The sequence below is a fragment of the Microtus oregoni genome, unplaced genomic scaffold (genome assembly GCF_018167655.1).
Source record: "Microtus oregoni isolate MIOR12 unplaced genomic scaffold, Mior012 000027F_ref0000203, whole genome shotgun sequence".
Classification (NCBI taxonomy): Eukaryota; Metazoa; Chordata; class Mammalia; order Rodentia; family Cricetidae; genus Microtus; species Microtus oregoni.
Window position 1 is genome coordinate 7,915,239 of NW_024543086.1, and position 25,485 is coordinate 7,940,723.

The window sequence follows — 25,485 nt, forward strand, 5'->3', positions numbered from 1 at the left end:
CCAGCAGCAGTCTGTCATTGGCTGTAGGCTTAAAGTTACAGTCCTCCCGATTGGACGCGGCACAAACTTCGTGCGCATGCTCCTCGGCCCCTTTCGGCTGGCTCGGCTAGGTCTCTGTCTTCTGATTGGCCGACGCGGGGAAGCCGGCGTGAATTTGAATCCCGGGGAGCGGACAGTTGCAGATGCGTTTGGTGGCCGCGGCGGATCCGGCTGTCAGAATGTCTTTTCCTAAGGCGCCCCTGAAAAGATTCAATGACCCTTCGGGTGCGTACCGGTGCGGGAGCCGGGTGGGAAGGGGACGCGTCCTCCACCGGTCCTTCCTCAGGCGGCGGGAAGCCGGAGTAGGGCTGGCATGGTGTTTGTTTTTCTCAAAATAAGTGCAGTAAACACTTGGCAAGGGCTGTACAGGATGGTAGGGATGTGGCTCCGAGTAAAATAGAGTCCCCCGACCGACAACAGCGAGCCTTCAAGAGGGAAATTCTACCAATAAGCCGTCAGCGCCATGGTGAAACTATAGCTGGTTGAAGGGGGATGACAATTGGCAGGCATTACGTGTTATTTTCCTTAGACTTTTCTTTCTTTCTTAGACACTGGTACTTGGTGGTACAGTAAATTGAGTGTAGGTGGTGATAGTGTCCAAAAAGTTAGGCTAAAGGAATTTTTAATGTTTTCACCATTAAGAATTAGATGTTTCCAGGCCCAGTGGCCTGAGCTACAAAGATTGTCAGTGACCCACCCCTCTCAACAAATAAATAGTTTTAAGGAAAATGAGACTGAAATCTGCTCAGTGTTAACACAGCTAAGTTGACAAAATTGATATGGGAACCCAGGCTTCCGCTGATATATCCTGTGTCCTTAACCACTGTAGTGTCTACCCACAATAACCAGGGAGCCTTAGGTGTGATTTGATCGATGCTAACTGTACAACTGTCCTGTTCTAAGGGCTGGAACTTAAGTCCCTTAAGCAGCCAGATGAGCAAAGTACCCAAGTTATACTCTTTACAAATGAGAAGTTGAGGGAGTTTCTGACTATATTGGCCATTAAAGGCCACGCTGTATCCTCTGTAACATCTGTCAGGTCTACGTCTGTGACTTCTAGCCACACCGCTCCACTCTCAAGGTTAAGGGACGAACAGATTCATCCAGCTCAAGGGCCACACCATGTAAAAGGTATTCAAACACTTAGGTTCTGCAGAGCATGGGAGATTGACATTGGACTATGAGTTCTAAGTGACTAACTGGAAAATGCAGAAGTCTGGAAGCTTGAAGGCTTTAGTTAATGTAATAAAAACTGCATGCAGAAACCCATGACTTCATCAGCTGATTTGTTTGTTTTAGGTTAGAAGATAGCAGCTTGGGTAAGAAATCCATGAAAAAATAATGATAATCAAGGGGCTGGAGAGATGGCTCAGTGGTTAAGAGCATTTCCTGCTCTTCCAAAGGTCCTGAGTTCAATTCCCAGCAACCACATGGTGGCTCATAACCATCTGGAATGAGGTCTGGTGCCCTCTTCTGGCCTGCAGACATACACACAGACAGAACATTGTATATATAATAAATAAATAAATATTTAAAAAAAAATAATGATAATCAAGGCAGCAATTGCAGCCACTTTGTGAATAATAAATAACACAGTTTACAAATAAATGAATTGTGTCTGTAATAGCAGAGGTCTATTGTCTCTGTGACTTTTTGAGGTGTGAGGTGGGGGGGGGGTCTTTCTCTGGAAAACCAGGCTGGCTTCAAACTCACAGAGATCCACCCGCATCTGCCCCCCTGAGTGCTGGGATTAAAGGCGTGTGCCACCATCTCTTAGCACACCTCTGACTTTTCCAGTAATGCTCTCATAGTCCTAATCCTTTCAGAATACACACACATAGAATTTTAAATAGGGTGGTAGCACATGAGAGTTTCTTTAAAAAATCAAGACGCACAAGAGTAATCAGCTGTCTGCGTCATGAGAAAAGTTAATTGAATAATAGATACTTAGAATGAAGAAGAAAAAATCCAAGATAATGAGATATTTAATCTCTAAATACTTGAAATCCATAAAGAATCAAAAGTGTTTATTTGAAATTCTTGAGGGTTAGTGGGAAACATGTATATTAATTACAAGCAGGCATATTTCTGAGAGTAAATATCTACTGCTACAATAAGCCTGCTTGGACTAACAGATTTTTATGTCTAAGAGATTCAAACACATGTACAACCAGAATACATGGACACAGTTTAAAGTCTCTTCTGACACAGTCGTCTACATTAGCCGCAGCTGTGTTCTAACTGGGCGGATTTTTGGTGCTCAGGCCTAGGTCTGCATGCATAAGAAAGCCAAGGACTCTGTTCCTAGAAAGCCTATAGATTTTTGTATTTATAAAATGATAAAATTATGCTGGTCGGTGATGGCACACGCCTTTAATCTCAGGAGGCAGAGGCAGGCGGATCTCTGTGAGTTCGAGACCAGCCTGGTCTACAGAGCTAGTTCCAGGACAGGTTCCAAAGCCACAGAGAAACCCTGTCTCGAAAAACCAAAAAAAAAAAAAAAAGATAAAATTATGAAGTCCAAAATTGTATTTCCCCCATCTGGTTTGTTCCTTGAGGCTAACGTGAAATGGGAGAAAGTTCTTATGTCTCACGCTGTTTGGCTTTACTGCACTGACAGGCTCTCATGGGTCCTACTGGTTTCCACTCTGAATACAGAAAACGGGACTATTCTCCTTTGCTTGCTAATTCTAAGAGAAGTTTCTGTGCAAAAGCTTGAGCCATACTGCGTTTGATTTGGCAAGGAGCCGGAGTGGGTGGGGAGAGTTTAACAAAATAACAACAAAAACTCTTCAAGCATGTTGAATCCTAGTACCCTCATCTACCACCTGGCCCATCCTTTCAAAGAGGGCAAAGTGCTGGATAGAGGAAGGTACACTGGAGCTAGGCATCACACTGCATGTGATCTGAGCACCCTGGACGCTAAAGTGAGAGACTCAGGGATTCAAGATGAGCCTAGAATATATAGTGAGCTCTGGAGGAGCCTGAGTTCCATAGTAGAATACTGTGGAGCGAGAACAAAAGTAGGGAAGAAAGACTGTTAAGCAAAAACATCATAATATATCTTGGGAAACACTAAGTTTTCTGGAATAAGTTATCTTAATTCATCAACAGTGACTGTGGGGAGCAGAGTAGGAAAGGTTTATTGGCTTCCTAGAGGCAAACCAAGTCAGGAAACACAGATGGAGTTCTGCTAATGGCTTGCTTTTTATGGCATGCATTGTTACACAACCCAGAACCGCTTGCCCAGGGGTGGAATACCCTCAGGAACTTCTGATGAAAGATAGTAGATACTTATTATAGGCATTGCTAATCTGTTAATGGTGGTAATAAAATGATAACATTAAGTGATGCATTGCTGTTATGTGTTTTCTGTAGGTTGTGCTCCATCCCCAGGTGCCTATGATGTTAAAACTGCAGAAGTAGCTAAAGGACCAGTGTCTTTTCAGAAATCACAAAGATTTAAAAACCAAAAAGGTAATGGGTCCTTAAACAATGATTCTACAGTCTTATAGCCTAACATAAGCACTACTGTTGACATTTTAAACAATGATTCTACAGTCTTATAGCCTAACATAAGCAATACTGTTGACATTTTAAAATGCTTTTGCATTTCTAAAGTTTCATGGCTGAAAGTATGTTTGCATATCATTGTTTGGTTTATTTATGAAAGACTCAAGTAAGGAATGTTTTCTTTTCATGGTCAGACTGTACATTACAAGTGAAATTATGCAGGATATTTGCAGATAGGTAGTTTCCCTTTGGATAATTGCTTTTCCTTTCTGTCAGAGTATTGGGACTGCCAAGGAGTTGGAGGGTTGGCTCAGTGGTTAAAAGCCCATAGTGCTGTTGCAGAGGACCTCAGTTGGGTACAAACACTCAAGTACACACACATACTCCCACACAAACACATGGAAAAACACTCAAGTACACACGCATACTCCCACACAAACACATGGACAAATTTAATATTTTTTTAAAAAATTTTTTTAAATTAAAAATATCAGGAAGGGAATTGGAGAGATAGCTCAGAGGTTAAGAGCACTTGCTGATCTTCTAGAGGTCATGTGTTCAATTCCCAGCAACCACGTGGTGATTCACAACCAACTATAGTGGGATCTGATGTCCTTTTCTGGCATAAAGGCATACATGCAGATGGAGCACTCATATACACAAAATAAATAAATCTTTAAAAAAATATCAGGAAGATTTTAGGTCTATAACAAATAATTGTTTAAGTAATTATTTGAAATGTACAATCAAAAGGAAAAGCTTATCTTGTTCAATTACTGTCTGCAATGAGAAGTTTGGAAATTTTATTGTATGTGGTTAAAACATACATCAACCATGGTCATATTAGTTTATTTTTTTTTTCAGAATCTCAACAAAATCTTAATGTTGACAAAGATACTACCTTGCTTGCTTCATCTAAGAAAGGAAAGACTTTGGTTTCAAAGGTGAGAAACGTTTATAAGACTGTTGGTATATTCATTATGTCATTGACTATATACCTGCAAGACACTGTGTTTGATTAAAATGGCTAAGTGTGTAAATCAAATTTATATGTAAGTTGGAGCTAGAGAGTATGCTTACTGCTCTTTAGAGGACCTGAGTTCAGGTGCTTGCACTTAGAATTGGAGTTTTGTATGATTAAGCATAGACTCCCCAAATGATAGACGTTTTCCAGTAGAAAAGGCTACCAGTTTTGAAATGAATGTCAACTTAGAAACACACATAACAAACATGTTATTATTAATGATGTATATATAATGAAGTGTAAACATCCATGTTTATATTTTCTTCCATTGTGTCAGAAAGGCTGCTATGTACAAGATTATGTGAAGATTAATTATGTCGTAGATAAATAAATGCCATTTAAAAAAAAAAAACCAGAATCACAAGTTTTCATCATAGACCTCTATTTTTGTTGTAAAGGAAAGGGAAAGATATTTTTCTAATGGGTTGAAATTTAGAAAATTGAAATTTTTTCAGGTTTTAAGAACATTTTAGCCAGGCAGTGGTGGTGCACTCATTTAATCCCAGCATTCAATAGGTAGAGACAGGTGGATCTCTGTGAGTTCGAGGCCACTCTGGTCTAAGAGTGAGTTTCACTAAGAAACCCTGTTTTGAAAAACTGAGGGGGGGGGCGCATTTTATTTATCAGAAAAATTCCTATAAAATATGTCATAACCCTCTACAGTATTTACAATACATATGAAGATGGGTGTGTTAGTTTGTAGTTTCAATCCCAGCACATGAAAGTTGGATTGTGAATTCAAGGCCAGGGTGCACTGCAGAGTGAGTTCTTAACGTAAAAAACTAAAAATTAGGGGGCTGGAGAGATGGCTCAGCGGTTAAGAGCATTGTGTGCTCTTCTAAAGGACCCGAGTTCGATTCCCAGCAACCACATGGTGGCTCACAACCATCTGTAATGAGGTCTGGTGCCCTCTTCTGGCCTGCAGGCATACATACAGACAGAATATTGTATACATAATAAATAATATTTAAAAAAAAAAAACTAAAAATTAGGAGCTAGAGAAATAGCTCAGTTACTGCTCTTTCAGGGGACCCGGGTTTAATTCCCAGAACCCACTTGGCTATTCCCAACACTTTATATGACTCCTCCAGAGGATTCAGTATCCCTCTCTGGCCTCCGAAGGCACCAGGCACACACATGGTCTGCAGACATATATGCAGGCAGAACACCCACACACATGAATTCTTTTTTAATTTGAAAAAGGACCAAATGTAAATAATTAAATATCAGATTGGGCTTTGATATTTGTGGCATGAAGTTCATAATTTTTTTTTTTGACTTTTAAACAGAAGGAGCCTCAGAAGAATGATAAAGATTTGAAGAGATTAGAGAAAGAGGTAAGCCATACTTTCAGCTTATTGGGGAATAAATGGAATAGTGGAAGTTGACTGTCTTTATTGAGGATTGATGGCAATGAGGATGTTATGGTTGATACATGTGTAATAATTGAGTTAGTGACATTGCTGATGAGTGAGTGACATTGCCAAGATTAGGACTGATTATTTGCATCAAATTTTAGGTTGGCAAGTTTTTAACCATACTTTCCTTGGTTTTTTTTTGCATCAGTGTGTGGTATGCATATTTACATGGTATGTTCTTGTGTGCATAGATGGGAAAGCCAGCGTCGTCTTAGGTTGCTCTCCACCCCAAGTATTGAGGCAGAGCTTTACAGAACCTGAGCTCGCCCTTTCAGCTAGTCTGCCCAACTAGCTCAGCCAGCTCACTCCAGAGATCTGTTTCTACCTGAAGTACTAGGATTACAAGCGGGCCACAACCCCTTACTGACACTTAGATGGCTTCTGGGACTCCAAACGCCAACCCTCATGTTTGAGCAGCAAACCCTCCCTAAATGTTTTCAATGTGTTGTTTCTGTGTTTCTGGTAACTAATATTCTGACAAATATTAGTTTCTGTGTTTTGCTCTTGGTTAACTAGTAGAGAGAAAAAAACTCACTGCTGCCTATTAAGTTCTTCTGAGGACTCTGCTTTCCTGAAATAAGAAACATATAGCACTTCAAGCTATAATTTAAATTTGTAATTAGGACCAGAGAAAACAAGAATTCTTACAGCTTTTAAGTGACTAAATAGTTAACTATCTTACACTTATATGTTTATGTCAATTAAAAATTATTGGGTTTTGTTGTGGTTTTGTTTTGTGTGTTTGAAACTGGGTATGTAGCTCTTACTGGCCTGGAACTCTCTATGTAGACTGGCCTGAAAAATCACAGAAGTCTGCCTGCTTCTGCCTCTCAAATACTAATCATTCAGAATTTACAGTGCACATCTTTAAGGTCTATTCATAATGTAAATATGATTATTCAAACAGAAAGTAGAAAAAGAATGTCTGAACACTGTATCAAATTGTACGTTTCCTAGAAGAGTTGAGGCTTCTGGTACCGGTACGATCAATCATGTATTTATCCTCTCATTTTCTTCCAGATCCGCGTTCTTTTGCAGGAGCGAGGTGCTCAGGACAAACGGATCCAGGATATGGAATCTGAGTTGGAGAAGACAGAAGCAAAGCTAAATGTAGCACTCAGAGAGAAAACATCTCTTTCTGCAAGTAATGCTTCGCTGGAAAAAAGGCTTATTGAGCTAACCAGGGCCAACGAGCTACTCAAATCTAAGGTAGTTGGACCTCATAAGAACACAACATTGAATAGTGTTTATGTTCACATTCGAGTGGTTTGGTAGTTTAAGCTTGTGACACTCACAAGTGGAGTTGAGGCTGTTTATTCACTTACAGCACAGGTATAGGAGTTCTTGCTCTCACTAGACCTAACCACACAAACTTTGCTGTGCTAAGTACTGGTCTATTTCAAGAAGGCAAGTAAGGTTTTGAATAGAATGTAGTAAACACCAGCAAACCATTAGTTCTGCTGTGACTATTAAATTAAGTGCTTTAAATATTAGCCTACTGTTGTAGGATTATTTTTACCTACTTTATTATAGGACTTAGAAATGGTTAATAAAATGAATGTGCTCAATACATAAATTGTGTTTATAAGTAATAATGTACTAATAGATTCTAAAGAATGTATGATGGTTCCATTAGCCAATGGCAAACATAGAGGGAAGTCATCGTTCAGTTGAATTCATCATTTATTCGGTGCCTGTGATGGGCTGTGCTCTTTATGTAGGGATTAAAAAGTGTAATAGAGCCCAAGAGAGATTCTGACCTAGAAGGCCTGGATTAGGCCCCATATCCTGTATACTTCAGGTATCCCAAGCAGCTGAGACTAGTTTAGCAAACAGTTCTACAAGTCTTTCTGGGGTTTGTCTAAACCCTGCATGTAACAGTAAGTGACCTCTTAGACCAGCGGTTCTCAACCTGTGCATTGCAACACCCTTGGCAAACCTCTATCTCCAAAAGTATTTACATTATGATTCATAACAGTACAAAATTACAGTTATGAAGTAGCAGTGAAAATAATTTTATGGTTGGGGGGGAACTATATTAAAGAGTTGTAGCCGGGCGGTGGTGGCGCACGTCTTTAATCCCAGCACTTGGGAGGCAGAGGCAGGCGGATCTCTGTGAGTTCGAGACCAGCCTGGTCTACAAGAGCTAGTTCCAGGACAGGCTCCAAAACCACAGAGAAACGCTCCTGTCTCGAAAAAACAAAAACAAACAAACAAACAAAAAAAGAGTTGTAGTGTTCGGAAGGTTGAAAACAATTGACTTAGACTGTTTCAAAAATAGGCCAGGAATTCAAGGGAAAAGGGAAAAATCAGTACTGGTGTACAGTCAGTACTTGTTGTGGTAAAGCTCTCTTCTCTGCCAAAGTATATTACACATAATAACTCCAGTGATAGGCACATTAATTAGTATTTAAGTAATTCTTCTTCTTCTGGGTTTTTTGTTTGTTTGTTTGTTTGTTTGTTTTGAGACAAGGTCTTATGAAGCCCAGGCTGACCTTGACCTCTTGGTCATCTTGTCTGGGTCTCAAGTGCTGAGATTACAGGCAACTGATACTAGACCCAGACTTACGTAATTATACATATGACTTAGCAGAAAATATTTCTGAATTTTTATGTTGTAGTTTTCTGAAGATGCTCACCAAAAGAGTATGAGAGCTCTAAGCCTGGAGTTGATGAAACTTAGAAATAAAAGAGAAACAAAGATGAGGGTGAGTGCTACCTTTGGTGTATATCCCGTCTTTCGTCTCTGGGAACCTAAGAGCTTCTCAGTTCCTAAAATAGTTGTCTCTGTGTGCAGAGTATGATGGCTAAACATGAAGGCATGGAGCTGAAGCTGCAGGCCACTCAGAGGGACCTCGTGGAGTCTCAGGGGAAAATAGTCCAACTGGAGGGAAAACTGTAAGTGGGAAAAGGAAAAGGATAGTGAAGTGACGATTTCTTTATTAAAGTGTTCTATCAAACTATGTATTAATAAAGTTCGGTAATGTTTCAGTGTAAATACACATTGTATAATGAGGAAATCAAAATAAATATAAGAATCCCCTCATTACCTTATAGTGAAGAACTCTAGCTTTTTTAAGTTATACCCAACTCAGTCTGGAGTCATCTTACTGTGGCATGCCAGCTTCTTCCTCCTTTCTGTATTAGAACTCACTGATCAAAAGTTCTCTTGACCAACTAGCGCCATGCTGGCCTTCCCCTATTCTTTTTCCAAGTTTCAGTAACTATGTTCTTTTATGATAATTAATTTTTAATTCCACTAGTTTGTGAAATTTGTGGTATTTGTCTTTGTGCCTTGCTTGTTTCACTTGGCATAATGAACTCTAGTTCCATCCATGATGTTACACGAAAGGATTCTGCTTTCTTTATAGCCCTGTGTACTATTCCACTGTATGTCATTGGATCAGTTTGTGTCTTGAATAGGTGTCCTTGGCTTCTGTGTCATAGCTGTGTCAGTGCTGCTGAGGCTACCGTGGGCGTGTAGCCATTACATCCATGTAGTGACTTTGTTCCCTTTGACTGTATACCCACAGCCTCAGTTGTTGACCTATGGTAGTTTATTTTCAGTTTTGTCGTTCGTTATCAAAAACCTATGTTCTGTTTTCCATAATAATTATGTCAGATTTTTTCCTACCACCAGTGTACAAGAGTTTATTTTCTTTATATCCTTATCAGTACTTATTAACTTAAGACTTTTTAAAAAATTTATTTATTTATCTTTATGTATAGGAGTACTTTGCCTGTATGTATGTATTTGCACTATATACATGCCTGATGTGTGGATCAAGAGGACATTGGATTCCATGAAACTGTATTTACAGACGGTGGTTGTGATCCACCATGTGGGTGCTCAAACCTAGGTCCTCTGCAAGAGCAGCCAGAGTTCCTAACTGCTGAGCCATCTCTCTGACCTCCAAAACCAGTCTTTCTCTTTCCCTCTAGTCCCTCCCAGGTACTGTCCTTTCGACTACTCCTATGGACCACTCCCCACACTTTTAAGTTGATAGCCTTTTTTTTCTTTATGATTGTTACCTGTTTGTGTGTTATATATACAAATATAATACAACCTGATGAGTCTGTTTTGTTATTTAATGATCATTCTTTCTATGGCAAATTAATACTTGATTTTGATTTGCATTTTCTTAGTGATTAATGATATTAAGCATTTTCATCTATCTGTTGGCCATTTGTATATTTTTAAAAAATGTCCATTTATATCTCCTGCCTATTTTTAAATTAGGTTAAGTTTTACTATTAAAATTTGAAAGTTCCTTATATAATGTAAATATCATAACTTTATTAGAGATACACGTTGCAAATATTTTCTCCAATTCTGTAGGTGGTCTCATCATACGGTATTTGCTATCCAGAATATTTTTAGTTTGATGTGGTTATATTTATCTATTCTTACTTTTGCTTTCTCTGCTTTGAGGGTTTGGCCATTCTACTTTCAGTGTCCTAAAGCATTTCCCCAGAATGTGTGCTAGTAGTATTGTTGTTTTGAGTGTTAAGTACTTAGTCCCTTTTGAATTGACTTCAGAAGCTGATGGGTTATAGGGGCTTACTCCCATTTTTCTGCATATGGATACATGATGTTCCCAGCATCATTTATGAGGATTCTTCTGTCTCCAGTGCATGTGCTGTGGGTCTGTTTGTTACCCTCTTGGCTCTAGGCTGTCGATTTATCCAATTGTCTTATTTTTACACAAACACAATATTTTCATTTCGGTAGCTTTGTAGTATATAAAATCATGGAGTGTAGTCATTCTTGCATTGCCTATTGCTCAAGGTGTCTTTTGGTTATATGGTCTTTTGTTTGGTACAAATTATAGATTTATTTCTTGGTTTGTGAAGAATGTCTTTGATATCTTGTTAGAGGTTGCACTGAATCTGTAGATTACTTTGTGGAGTATGAATATGATAACAATATTGACTCTTCTATAAATATAAAGAATTACTTATATCCTGTAAGGTTTTATGTCAGTATTTTGTAATTTGTATTATAGAAAATGATCACCTCTGTTGTGGTTTAAATGGCACATGTCCCGTACAATCTCATCTTTTGAACTGGATCCCAGTTGGTCATGCTGCTGGGAGGCTGTGGAACCTTGTGGAGGCTGGGCAGAGCTAAATGAAGTAGGCCTCTGGGAATGGGTCCTTGGAAACTTTAAAGCAAAAAAACAAAAACAAAACTGCAAGGAGTTGATGAAGAGTCAGGTGTAATGATGCAGTAGTTTTGGTTACAGAGTAAACTTTTTAGTCTCCATTTTATTTCTGCTCTGATTTTTATTGTTTCCTCTATTAACTTAAGACTACAGTAGATTGTTAGCCAATTTTTTTATTTGCCTTTCTCTGAAAGCTGTATTTGCTATGACTGTTTCCTCAATACTTTCTTTGTTGCCTTCCTTAACCTCTTTTTTTCAGGGGTGGAGGGTAGGTAGTTTAGAGACAGGGTTTCTCTGTATAACAGCTTTGGCTGTCCTAGAACTTGTTTTGTGACCAGGCTGGCCTTGAACTCACAGAGCTCCACCTGCTTCTGCCTTTTGAGTGCTGGGATTAAAGGCGTGTGCCACCAGCTCCTAATTCTTCCTTAACCTCTTAAGTCAAGTCATAATCATACTCTAACCTTATAAATGTGTTACCTTCAACTCCTTTTGTGCTTCTTCAGTTTTGATGAACAGGGAAGATCTTGTTCTGCTAGCATGATTGTATTGAAATAGTTGACTAACCCAAACTGAAACACAGGTATAGGAAGATAGGATTCATGTCCAATTATAACCTTAAAAAAAAAAACTGAGCTACAACTACCATAAACCTATCTCACACACATCACATACACAGACTCCTACATGCACACACAAATGTGTTCACTCATCCATGCATACAGAAACACATCTACACATACATCACATGCACACAACTGTGCCGCTTTATAACCTGTAGCCAAGTGTGGTCTTAGATTTGTTCTATATTCATAGTGTTTTATATTGCTGGCCTATTTCAGCCTTTCTAATGGTGCTAGATGCTAATTTGTCTTTGTTGTTCCTGTTTGAAACAAGGTTGTGTGTCTCATGTAGCCCAGGAAGTCTTCAGTGTCCAGATCCTCCTTCCTCAGCCTTTCAGGCTGCTAGGATTTACAGGCCTGTGCTATATGACCTGGCAATAATTTGTTATATCTATAGACTTTATATATCTTCTCTTATGAAGTATCTGTTTAAATCTAATTCATCCCTCAAAGTAGAAGAGCCTAAATCACATAAGTAATCGAATACTGTACAACCTGGAATGGAAGCTTCTTAGCATACAAAATATGATTTGGGTTGGTCAAACTAGGAAAGCTGCAAAATATGACCATTTCTAATTTATACTGCTGTTCTCATCATAGATCTTTTGTCAGAGTGTGTTTGGAAAGCTTTTTCATGTAAATAAAATCAAGTTACCTGTGTTGATCATAGTTGCTAACCTGAAAAATCACATGAAATTTAAGGTAGAAATTGACCTCTGGAATTACCTTACCTGACATAATAGTATTTAGTATCTAGTAATTATTATGCATGGTTATTACGTAAACAAACCATATATATTTATTTCCTTTTTTCCCCAGTGTTTCCATAGAGAAAGAACAGATTGATGAAAAATCTGAAACAGAGAAACTCTTAGAATACATCGAGGAAATTAGGTAATATAAATAGTAACTTGAAAATTAACTTCCAGGCCAGAGAGATGGCTCAGTGGTTAAGAGACCTGGCTGCTCTTCCAGAGGACCTGGGTTCAATTCCCAGCAGCCACATGGTGACTTAACAACCATATGTAACACCAACCCCCAGGGGAATCTTATCTGATGGCCTCTGTGGGCATGGCACATCATGTGGTACACAGACATCCAGGCAGATAAAACATAAACATTGAATTTATAAATAATTGAAATGAAAAGAAAATGGACTTTACTGGCTGGGAAATAACTTTGTGGGTTGCCTGGCATTTGGGAAGCCCTGGATTTAAATTCAAAATTGTTTTGCTCATAGAAAACAAGAGGACCTTATTTTCTTGAATATGTTCTTCCAGTACCTAACGAGGAATTCTCTTCAAAATATTCTTTAATGCAGTTGTGCATCTGATCAAGTGGAAAAATATAAACTTGATATTGCCCAGTTAGAAGAAGATCTGAAAGAGAAGGATCGTGAGATTTTAAGTCTTCAGAGGTCTCTTGAGGAAACCCTCACATTTTCTAAGCAAATAGAAGACCTGACTGTTAAATGTCAGCTGCTTGAAACGGAAAGAGGTACTGTGCTATTGATGTTGTTCTACTTCAGTAAGGCCTGGGTGCTGTCTATAAAAAATGTATGTCTGTATGAGAGCAACATTTTTCATAATTATGTGAATACCAAAAAAAGTCCATGTGCTATGTTTGGGAAGTTTTTTTAATGGTACAGTGTTTGTTTTATTTCAACATGTTATATTCTTTGACGACTTCTACCCTGGGTGGCCATTCATAATTAGTGTAAACTCAAAACTAACCTTTCTGTGTAGCATATATAATAAGGTAATGACTATAATCTTACCCCTTAGGAAACACTCTATATAGTGTGCTACAGCAATGGGGTGAAATATCAGCTGAACTAAGCCCCTTAACATCAGTATTTAGTTCTGGAATGCCTCATATTTTCCTTTTATAGACGATCTTGTCAACAAGGACAGAGAAAGGGCTGAAAGTCTCAATGCTGAGATACAGATTGTAACAGAGAAGCTTGTTCTGGGAAAACAAGAATATGAAAAGCTGCAACAAAAAGAATTGCAAATAGAGTCACTTCTACAGCAAGAGAAGGTAGTTAACTACATGTATTTTTGCTTTTTTTTAAAAAAAACTACTTAATTATATCATAATTTCTCCTTTTTATCAGAAATTCTCTGTGTATACTTTGAATGTTTAGTCACAGATACTAGTATACGTTTTATCAAGTAGACAAGATAGGTATTTATAATTACCTCAAAAAAAATGTCTAACACAAGATCTCCTGAGTAAATTGAAAGCATGGGGACCTTGGGGGAGAACTGAAGGGGGGAGGGGAGAAGCAGGGAGGGGAGCAGAGAAAATGTAGAGCTCAATATTATATATATATAAAGATTCCTAAGAGTTCAGGGAAAAAAAAGAATGTCTAACATTAGGAAAAAGCAAAACAATATAAAAATGAAAGTTACATAAAGAAAATTTTACATATCAGTAAGGGAAGAAAACAAACAAAAAAACATGGTTATGGGGAATAGAAGTAGATAATTGTAACACTGTAACACAACACTCCGATTACTTGTAAACATGGAAAGAGGCTCTCCCCCATTAATCAGTGGATTAGAGATTCATTAACCATTTCACTGTCATACTGTGGGGAAGGCTGAATCAATAGGGATGGACATGCACTAATGTGATGGATATTTGGGGGCAGTAGACAATGAAAGGGGTTCAATAGGTTAATATACATTAACCTGGAAAGATCTCAACTATTTTTATGATTTTAAAAAATTTTACATACACAGAATATGTAGTATAGACCCCCCATCCCAAATGTATGGTATGTATGAAAATATATGGGCAAAAACCAAAAGTTACCTCTGGAAAGGAAAAAGAGAGATTGGAATAGGGATTAGTGAAAACTTTTACTAATTTCATTTAAAATCTAGAATTTTGTTCTCAATAATAATGTTTTATAAAACTTTGAAATGTGTATCCTATAACGGAAACATTTTATTAAACGGTGAGATCATAATATACTTATTATCATATTTAAATAGAGTAGATTGGTAAATTGGGAGCATAGGGCCCATGGGAGAGGGTTGAAAGGGAGCGGGGAGGAGAGAGGAGCTGAGAAAAATTAATAGCTCAATAAAATCAAAAAAAAGGAAAAAAATCACGATAATTTTTTTTAAATATTTATTTATTTATTACGTATACAATTTCTACATGTATGCCTGCAGGCCAGAAGCAGGCACCAGACCTTATTACAGATGGTTGTGAGCCACCATGTGGTTGCTGGGAATTGAACTCAGGACCTTTGGAAGAGCAGGCAATGCTCTTAACCACTGAGCCATCTCTCCAGCCCCAAAATCACGATAATTTAATGTCAGGAATTGAATGACAGATTTGTGTTATATTTTATGTAGATAGGGAAATAAGTCTTTAATGACTTTATTTTTTTCTCTTAATGTTATCTAATGGGAAATAAAGCATTTTATGCATTGGAAGTAGATCATATTTATTAACAAGATAAAAGTAAATAAATTTAGAGTATATTGAAGTATGTATAAGCCAGTTGTACAGAAGATATAAAGAAAGTCGTGTGATGGTTTTTCACTAAAAAAGCTAGAAATTATATTTTCCACAGTATTAAATTATAATATATAATCTAGGGAAAGTGAATATAGCATGTATATTTTTATGTTTCCTTTAAACTTTCTAATTTATTTGCCATATACTTCATGGTCTGTATTGCATTTCTTGTCTCCAAGAAAGGTCCTGAGGCCACATCTAATTATTTTGTGCTTCTCTGTCTGAATGCAGGAATTGTCTGCTAGTCTTCAGCAGCAGCTCTGCTCATTTCAAGAGGAAATGGCTTCAGAGAAGAATGTCATTAGAGAAGAGCTAAAACTTGCCCTGGAGGAGTTGGATGCCGTACAGCAGAAGGAGGAACAGAGTGAAAGACTGGTCAAACAGCTGGAAGAGGAGACAAAGTCGACCACCGAACAACTGAGCCGGCTAGAGGAGCTGCTGAGAGAGTATGTGTTAGTGGGGTCTTTTCTACACAGGACAGGAAATATGAACTGTTTCCTTAGAGTTCTCATGTCACCAGAGTATATGCACGAAGGTAGGAAGAGATACAGAGGAACACATGGTACGAGTATACATATGCTCACATACGTACACCACACACATATATGTAAACAGGCATGGTAGTCAAAGTAAGAGTTGCCTAGCACATGTTTACTCCCCAGACCCAAGAGGTTAAAGCAGGAGGATGATGAGTTTGAGATTTGTCTGAATTGCACATTGAGTTCAAGGTATTGGGCTTTAATAGTGAAATTTTGTCTCACAACAAAAAAGCAACAAAAGGAAACCCTTTTTCTAAGCCAAAAGCTAGTGTTTGCTACTACATTTTCTAAAAGTCTGGGCATCCACATTAAAACAGTTTTTATTATATTTGAAAACATCTAACCTTTCAATTTTTTAAATATCTTTTTTGAGAGAATCCAGACACTCCATTCATTCATGCGTGTGCACATCAGCATGGACAGGCACACATCACTGCATGCATGTGGAGGTCAGAGAACAACTTTTAGGAGTTGCTTCTCTTCTCACCATGTGGGGACCTCAGGATGTAACTCAGATCACCAAGGTTGACAGTGCCTTTTTCCCCTCAGCCAATCTTTCCTCATTTAACAATCAGAAAACAAAATGGTCCCAAGCTATAGTGGCTCATGCAGGTAATCCCAGCATGTCAGAGTGAGGCAAGAAGACCGCAGTGAGCTTGAGGCCAGGCTGTGTTGTAGAATGGAGTGCTCTCTCAAAAATAAGCAATCAGCCGGGCGGTGGTGGCGCACGCCTTTAATCCCAGCACTCGGGAGGCAGAGGCAGGAGGATCTCTGTGAGTTCGAGACCAGCCTGGTCTACAAGAGCTAGTTCCAGGACAGGCTCCAAAACCACAGAGAAACCCTGTCTTGAAAAACCAAAAAATAAATAAGTAAATAAAGCAATCAGAATTAGCTGGTAAGCATTCAAAAACAGCATTCTTATTCAAAGAAAAACTGTCTCATGGTTTGTTTGGTTTTTTTTGGTTTTTCGAGACAGGGTTTCTCTGTGGCTACTTTTAAAGGGGCCACAGAAGCAAGTGGGGTTGTTCTTTGACTATTCTGATTGATTGGCTTATTCGAAAGGGCTATTACCAATAATTGACTGGAGAGCTGTTGCCAGATCAGATGAGGTAAGAGGTCATTTTGACCCCGTTTCCCAGGGGACCGAACCAAAGCATACGTATATGGGTAATTGTTCAGGAACTGAGTACGTGCGAGTGTAGCTGTTGGGTCCTTGGTTCCCAGGGGAGGAGGGGAAGCACTATGGCACAGAGGCTGAGAGGATTCAGAATTGTCAAAAATGGCTTCAGGATTGTCTTAAAGTCTTACATTCCCTCCTCTTACTTGGTCAAATATCTCAATCTTGAGATATTAGTAAATTTGGAGGACCAATTGGATCTATACAAAGAGATTAACAAACCAGTGTTGTAGGCCCATCATAGATCAATAGAAGGCACCAGGTCCTGTTGTCCTGGGACTTGGGAGAGTTAGGTTTATCCCCAATTACAGGACGTATGAGAGGTGATATTGTTGAAACTGTCAGATGAGGCTATGCGATACATGGTGCAGTATATTATCTTTTGTAATTTTTCCTTGTTCTTAGGAAAGAAGTTGAGCTTGAGAAAAGTAATGCTGCTCACATCCATGCAACCATGACTTTACAGGAGAGGTATAATGATACAGTGCAAGATCTTAAAGACATTACTGCTCAGTTGGAAAGGTATTTTTCTTTGTAGTGTTCACTATGGAATGTATGATTGGGGAGATGTGTTTACCTACAGAAATCTGAACAAAGTAATCCATAGAGGATGACTGCCATTACGTTACATTCCATAAAGACTGCCTGTAAATGGGCACCTAGTGTCATCTCGTAATCTCTACACGTAGGTTGGTGTTCTTTTCCTACCATCCACTTCAAACCCACGCGAACCTTTAGCACCATCTACTTTCCGGATAACATCATTTAAAAAATAAAAGCTTTTAGATCTTCATGATAGTTATCTTATCCCCCTGACTATTCACTAATTCTTTAGTCTCCTGTTTCTTTGTTGCTTTTCTTTCCCTCTCCCCCAACCATTACCCCTTCCTTACACTCTCTTGCTCTGATAGCTTTGGTTAGCCTGGTACTATCTGAGACTGGCCTCAAACACATGGAAGTCCTACCTCAGCCTCTGATTGCTGGTGTTACAGGAATGCTCGACTGTGTGGAAGCTAATATTTTAGCCTTTTTAACCTTAAGTGACCGTATAGTATCATTTCTTCCTTGTCCCTTAATTTTTCTTGACCAGGGTTGGCAGCTCATCTGCACTCCTTTGCTCAGGAGTTCTAAAGCACAATTCCAGTAAGGTAGAGGCCAGAATGAACTAGATAATGAGTGATTTCTAGTCCAACAAAGTGTGACCCTATCTCAGAGTGCAAAAAAGAAAATTAGAGGTGTTTTCAGTCAATATGATTGTATATTTGATGTGAAGTCATTTTTAAATGCATAAATTAGAAAAGAAAACAACCCAGTTGACCCTCACTTTTTTCTTTACCTCTCAAGGACCACTCATTCCCAGCACCTTCTTAGCACAAGATTCTCTTCCTCTCTCAGTCCATCCTCTTGAGGTAGCACTAGTTTTCATAAGTGTTATTTCATACAGTGCTCATTTCCCTCAACTCCTACCCTATCTACTTCCTATTCCACTTTTGGGGGTGTGGGGATACAGAGTCTCTCCGTAGTTCTCTCTGTCCTAGAATTTTCTATGTAGATCAAACTGGCCTTCAACTCACAGATATCCACCTGCCTCTGCCTCCCAAGTTCTGGAATTAAAGGTGTGTGCTACCACACCCTGGCACTAATTTCTCCTTTATTAAAAAAGGTCAAAAGCATTGGAGAGGGGGCTCAGTGGTTAAAGGCACTAAGTGCTCTTCCAAAGGACCTATGTTTGATTTCCAGCACCCACAGAGTGCCTCGGCCATCTGAACTCTAGATCTGGATATCAGATGTCATATTCTGGATTTTTGGACACTGCACATATGTGGCTCACATATACCTTCAGGCCAGCGACTCCTAAACAGAAAATGTTATGTAAACTCATCAGTACTCAGAGTACTGAGTTGCTACCTGTGTGAGCACATGATAATAAGGTTTTTTCGTCTGCCAAGAAGTATATAAGATCTAAACTTTGTCATGTGTACAGTAGTAACAAAGAAGTGTCTAACTTTTTCTCTTCAATAAGCTATAAAACATCGACCCTTAAAGAAATAGAAGAGCTGAAGCTGGAGAACGTGGCTCTACAAGGAAGAGTAGCCGTGGCTGAGAAGAATGTGGAAGACGTTCAGCATCAGATATTGACAGCTGAGAACACAAATCAAGAATATGCAAGGTGAGTAGCACAAATACATCAGATAAGGAAAAAAAGTTTTCTGTTTGTTTTTTGAGACAAGGTCTCAACTCACTGTGTATTCTTGGCTGAAACCTACTATGTAGAGCAGGCTGGCCTCAAATGGAGAATCTGCCTGACTCCACCTCCCAAATCCTGCGATTAAAGGCAAATTCCCACCACATCCAATTAGAATTGAAATTTTTAAGAACTTCTCCTACTGCTTTGTGTTTCTTTTCTCTGAAAAGAAGGGACAAAAATTAAAATGTCTGTGAGATAATTAGTGGATTCTTCTTTCTCAAATCCAAGGATGCTTCTAGATCTGCAGAACAGATCAACATTGAAAGAAGCAGAAATTAAAGAAATCACAGTTTCATCTCTTAAAAAAATAACTGATTTGCAAAATCAACTCAGACAACAGGATGAAGACTTTAAGAAGCAACTCGAAGAGGAAGAGACAAGGTAATTCAGGCTTAGACCTTGAGTGCCGTGTAATGCATTGTTTTTTTCTAATAAATTGAAAAAGGATAATTTTTAAATTTACTTTTCCCATACAGGAGAGCAGAGAAAGAAGATGCCGTGGCAGAGTTAACTGTGGAAAGTAATAAATGGCGGCTCCTTTATGAAGAACTTTGTGACAAGACTAAACCTTTTCAGGTGTGTTGCTTATGATTCACTTTTCGTGAGCTGGAGGTATGACTCAAGGTTTAAGAGTACTGTTTGCTCTTCCAGAGGACCCAGGTTCAAACCTAGCACCTACATGGTGGCTCCCAACTGCCTATAACTGCAGTTCTAGGGGATCCAACACTTTCTTCAGGCTTCATGGCCATGTGGTACACAGACATACATGCAAAATAATACACAGAAAGTAAAGCAAAAATAAATCACCTTAGTTGGGTCTATTTTACGAATGCATCTCTTTCCTGTGAGTCTTGGCTAGGACTTGCTGCTTCTGTATTACTCTTCATTATGTAGTCATGGTTACAATTGAACTGCATATTAAAAGTTCTCAAATTTTATCTGGTACTCAGCACTTGGGAGGCAGAGGCAGGTAGATCTCTGAGTTAGAGGCCAGCCAGGTCTACAGAAAGAGTTCCAGGGCAGTCAAGGCTATGCAGAGAAACTTTGTCTCAAAATTAAAAAAAATTTTTTTTTAATCTGGGGATGAGTAGGGTGCTTGGCATATACCATGTCCAGGGTTGAATTCCCAGCACTATGTGAAAACAATGAAACCAAAAGCTAAGGGCTAAAATTTACTATTTATAACTTCTTCACCTTTATTGAAATACAGTTAATAAACTTCGTAGTCATAAAATTTTAACATAGCTATTTAAAAAGTACTTTCTAATAAACAGCTTGTAATTAGTCGTCCTGAAGGCTCTCTTGATAGGAACATCAGTTTTACTTGGTGGTGTGTATTCTGATAATGATCTATCTCAGTATTTTTCAGGTTAGTATACTGATCTTTGTACTATATTTTGTCCTTTGGTTTTTAGATGGGAGTCTTGCTCTGTGCTCTAAACTGGCCTGCTGTGCCAAGCAGCCTGGCCTGGGGTTTGAAGGGCTCCTCTTTTAATTCCCAGGTTGTGTCCTTATGACTCTGCCTGTGCGCCTGACTATCCTTTGTCCTTGAGACCTAGGCTGGCCTCCAAGTTTCTACGTAGCTGGAGGGCCTTGAATCCCTGACTCTCCTGCTTCTGCCTTCTGAATGGAGAATTTATAGCCATAGTCCACAATACATGGCAATAACCTGGTCTTTTTATAAGGAAAAGGTGGTGGGAATGGTATCAGATGCCTTTAATCCCAGCACCCAAGAGGCAAAGACAGGTAATAAAGTTCAGGCCAGCCTGATAGTGCATTCCAGGACAGCCAAGTCTACATATGGACACCTTTTATTTCAAAAATATAACAAAACACGCCTACAAAGAAAAACAAATACTATCCTGGCGGCGGTGGCACACGCCTTTAATCCCAGCACTGGAGACAGGCTGGTGGATCTCTGTGAGTTCAAGGCCAGCCTGGTCTTCAAGAGCTAGCTCCAGGACAGGCTCCAAAGCTAAAGAAAAACCCTGTCTCTAAAAACAAAACAAAAAAAAAAGGTCTAATTGGACTGGAAGCAGATACTGTTTACAAAGGTGACTGTTTTACTGATAGATTAAGAAAGCTGGCTAGCCTGGCAGTGGTGGTGCATGTCTTCAATCCCAGCATTTGGGAGGCAGAGACAGGAGGATCTCTTTTAGTTCGAAGCTAGCCTGGTCTACAGAGTAAGTTCCAAGACAGGCTTCAAAGCTACACAAATAAACCCTGTCTCAAAGGAAAAAAAAAAAAGAAGACAGCTGGATGGATCTTTATTGCTTTCTGTTTTGATGATACTTAAAGTAAAAAATGCAAAGCTTAAAGGATTTTCTTAGTGAAATTAAACAGCCTTCAAGAAAAGTGTGAATACTGCTTGGTGTGTTATTTTTGTTTATCTTTATGCTTTATATGAACTTAATAAGATTTAATGATTTTAGGCCGGATGTAGTCACAAATGGTTTTAATTACTGGTGTTAGGGCAGAGGCAGAAGGATGCACAGGTTTAACAATTTTAAGTCTCAAATTCATTAAAAACAAACACGTGTCTTTTCCAGGAACAACTGGATGCCTTTGAAGCAGAGAGGCAGGCATTGTTGAATGAACGCGGTGCAACTCAGGAACAGCTAAATAAAATCAGAGATTCCTATGCAGAGCTCCTGGGTCACCAGAATCTAAAGCAAAAAATCAAGCATGTTGTGAAATTGAAAGACGAAAATAGCCAACTCAAATCGGTTTGTAAAATAACACTTGTATTCAGATATACTAAAAACTAGAAAAACTGAGCAATTTATAGGGGAGAACTCATCTGAGAATTAATGAACTTATTTAGTGTTGAACTGGATGGATATTCAGTTTTACTTAGCTTTATAATTGCTGCTGTAGTTGACTGTCTAAAATGTTTTTTGTTTGTCTTTGTTTAGGTTTTTTGAGACAGGGTTTTTCTGTGTAGTCCTGCCTATCTTAGAACTCACTTTGTAGACCAGTCTGGCCTCGAACTCACTGAGAGCCGCCTGCTTTTGCCTCTCAAGTGGTAGAATTAAAGGTGTGCACCCACCACCACCTAGTCGACTATATAAAGTTTTACACGTTCATCTCTATTTACAAAAATAACCATTTCTTTTTTGTAAATACATGAAGATAAGTCATATTCAAAAAATGATTATTTAATTTTTTTCCTTCTAGAAGGTCAATTTATATTTTATTTACGTACATATTCACATTTTTTAAATCTGTGCACTTGCTGATAAACATCTAGGCTTATTTTGCAGCTTGGCTGCTATAAATTGTTCTGCTGTAGACCTGAGTATATAGTTATCTATTATCTATTGAATGTTGATTTGATTCCTCCTGCTGTATACGCAGGAGCTGTAAGCCATCTCGTGCAGTATTTTGTTGTCAACTCCAGGAGGCTGCTGTCATCTGTCTTACTCTGTCTTACTCCCCTTGAGCACACTGAGCTAGGACTTTAGAACTGAAACTAGAGCCATTTAATCTCTTTTGGTGCCACCTCTGCCATTGGAGCCATGGTTCTTAGTGACTTGAAGGGAAAGGGTATGAGAAATAGCCTCAGTTTCTCTCGCTCTTGCATCCCATGGAACTGGTGTTATGAGCTAGAGCTAGGGTGATCAGTGTTTGCAGAACACCATTGCACAACTGCAGCTGAGCAGAAGACATTTGCCCTAGGACTTCACCTCAGCAAGTAGGAGCTGCTGGCAAATGGGCTTATGGGTGGGAGTCTTCGGGAGCTGGGGAGAAGGAAAGCCTGTGTTTTTGGCGATGGGCTTTCTAGTATGGAGGGAGTGAACTCATTGGTTTCAAATGCCAGAAAAGCTTGCGGATCATTTTGAATAGCTAATTTTTTCTTGGTTATTGTGCTTTAAGAGGACCATTTCTAGAGGAAGAATGTGATGGTTGCCTCTTTATACTAATTAGTTTTACTAGGAAGCCTGCCACAGAGTGTTAATTCTGTCAAGCCAAAAGCTGATTTGAGGGCAATTTATTTTAACTTCACTTTTGATCAGAAAAGTATACTCATAACTATAGAAGGTCAAGAAAATTTGAAATGCTTTGTTTACTTCGTATAACTGTTCCAAATCACTTTGTAATTAAATCTTTTGTGAATGTGTAAGAGTTACTTTTGCCATTAGTTATGATATATAAGCAACTTTTTGGAATATGTCTGCAACAATGATAACACATTTTACCACTGTATTTTAGTGATTATTTGTGTTTGTTTTTCTTATCTAGCAGGTGTCAAAACTCCGATCTCAGCTTTTTAAAAGGAAACAAAATGAACTCAGACTTCAGGGAGAGTTGAATAAAGCTTTGGGCATCAAACACTTTGACCCTGCCAAGGCTTTTCACCATGAATGTAAAGAGAATTTTGTCCTCAAGACCCCATTAAAAGAAGGTAAAAAAAAAATTATGTATTTATATACCTGTCATCATTCATTCTCTGTCTGTCTGTCTCTCTCTCTCTCTCTGTCTTGCTTTCAGAGTAGTTTAGTGATTTATCTTTTTTGTAAACTATGAAACTGTGTTGCTATCTTCTAATATAGAAATTCTTTCTGAGATTGATGTATCACGGCTACTTTCCTCCTTTATCTGCTTCTGCACATCTAGATGCCCTGTCCTTCAAGTTCCATCCAGACCACATCTTCCTTCAAGTCTTCCTTTTATTGCTTGTACTAGCATCCCTCCTTCCTTATCCCCTCTATACTGCACGTGTCTCGCCAAAGGCCAATCCCTCTGTACAAAACTCACAATGTAACCTAAGTGTGTCTTAGATCCATCATAATTTTTTATATTACAATTTTAGAGAAATAATTTTTTTGATGGAATCTTTATATATTTCACAGTTAAGTCCTAATTACTTGCAATTGTGTATGTGCATGTGTATTGATATAATACATATATATATATTATAATATGGTATAGAATGTGAACATTGCTTCTTCTGTCATCAAGAACATAGGTCTGGTTTTAGTTTATAATGACTTAGGAATTTGGTTTGGTTTGGTTTTCAAGGATTTGAATGTAGACCCTTGAACATGCTAGGCAAGTGTTGTACCTGAGCTAGATCCATAACCTGGATCATTGGTTAGTAGTTTTAACCTAAAATACTTATAGCCTGTTGTGATCTTCTTTTTAGGCAACACAAACTGCTGCTGAATTCTGATGTAACATCAAGGATCATGGAAGTATACATTTGAAATACATGATGAAGATTATTCTCTTCATTATTCCTGATATTATGTTTATAATATATATTATATAATATATTGTTTCTACTGCCCATTCTTAGATATATGGAAAGACATTCAGCATTTGTTATGAAGATGTCTTTTGACATTTTATTTTCTATTATGTATCAATTTAATCTTTTAATCTTTTTTAATTTTTCTCATCTCATTCTGAATAATGGCACCTTAACTCCACAGTAACCTCTTTTTTATCAAAGTCACTGAGTTATTTAATCATTCCCAGATTCTTTGGCTCTATCCTAGTTCTAAACTAAAGCATGTAGCTCGGCCTACAAACCTACATTTTTAAAAAAATTAGCCTGATAAGTTTTAGATATACCGAATTTTTTTTTCCCCTTCGTCTGAGAAGGATTTTTCTGTGTAGCTCTGGCTGTCTTAGAACTCCCTATGTAGCCGGGCGGTAGGCAGAGGCAGGCAGATCTCTGTGAGTTCGAGACCAGCCTGGTCTACAAGAGCTAGTTCCAGGACAGGACAGGCTCCAAAACCACAGAGAAACCCTGTCTCGAAAAACCAAAAAAAAAAAAAAAAAAAGAACTCCCTATGTAGACTAGACTGACCTGGAACTCAGAGATCCACCTGCCTCTGCCTCTCAATTGCTAGGACTACAGGCAAGCACCACCATGCCCAGGCTCAAGGAAATCTGAAAAACTGTACATATTAGATTTTTAGAGAATTTGTCACGTCACCTGCATATTCTCTGAATATATAGACACTCATAACACCCAAATAGTAATTCAATTTTCATGTAATAAAGTTCTGTTCAAGATGTATTTGTGTCTACCTCCGTCCTAATTTATCTTAGAATCATAGGTGATACCTTTTATTTATTTATTTTCAAGTTTTATTTATGCCAGGGTGACACACACCTTTAATCATAGCACTCTGAAGGTAGAGGCGGATGATGAGTTTAAGGCTAGCTTGGTCTATATAGCTAGTCCCAGTCTAGC

General features: G+C 38.5%; 1 protein-coding gene across 2 annotated transcripts; it reads left to right on the top strand.

Moving 5' to 3' along the window:
* Nucleotides 1–69: 69 nt before the first annotated feature.
* On the top strand, nt 70–24,982 carry Hmmr (hyaluronan mediated motility receptor). 2 transcript variants are annotated; one of them, XM_041676433.1, is made up of 18 exons: nt 70–264; nt 3,418–3,516; nt 4,417–4,496; nt 5,866–5,913; nt 7,015–7,203; nt 8,616–8,702; nt 8,792–8,892; nt 12,599–12,673; nt 13,101–13,276; nt 13,671–13,819; nt 15,548–15,762; nt 17,438–17,554; nt 19,056–19,202; nt 19,509–19,661; nt 19,757–19,856; nt 21,830–22,006; nt 23,526–23,685; nt 24,427–24,982. In XM_041676433.1, the coding sequence occupies exons 1-18, from the start codon at nt 183–185 to the stop codon at nt 24,444–24,446; spliced, it is 2,175 nt and encodes a 724-aa protein (XP_041532367.1). In that variant the 5' UTR covers nt 70–182; the 3' UTR covers nt 24,447–24,982. The 2 variants fall into 2 exon arrangements, with proteins under 2 accessions (XP_041532367.1, XP_041532366.1); XM_041676432.1 differs by having other exon boundaries at nt 73–264; nt 23,523–23,685.
* The last annotated feature ends 503 nt before the right edge of the window (nt 24,983–25,485 follow it).

What these genes read in the sequence shown, in the direction of transcription:
- Hmmr (XM_041676432.1), top strand. Translation starts at nt 183, where the DNA reads ATGCGTTTGGTGGCCGCGGCGGATCCGGCTGTCAGAATGTCTTTTCCT. An exon ending in CTAGAGGAGCTGCTGAGAGA is followed by an intron (nt 15,763 to 17,437) that starts GTATGTGTTAGT and finishes CCTTGTTCTTAG; the next exon opens with GAAAGAAGTTGAGCTTGAGA. An exon ending in ATTACTGCTCAGTTGGAAAG is followed by an intron (nt 17,555 to 19,055) that starts GTATTTTTCTTT and finishes CTCTTCAATAAG; the next exon opens with CTATAAAACATCGACCCTTA.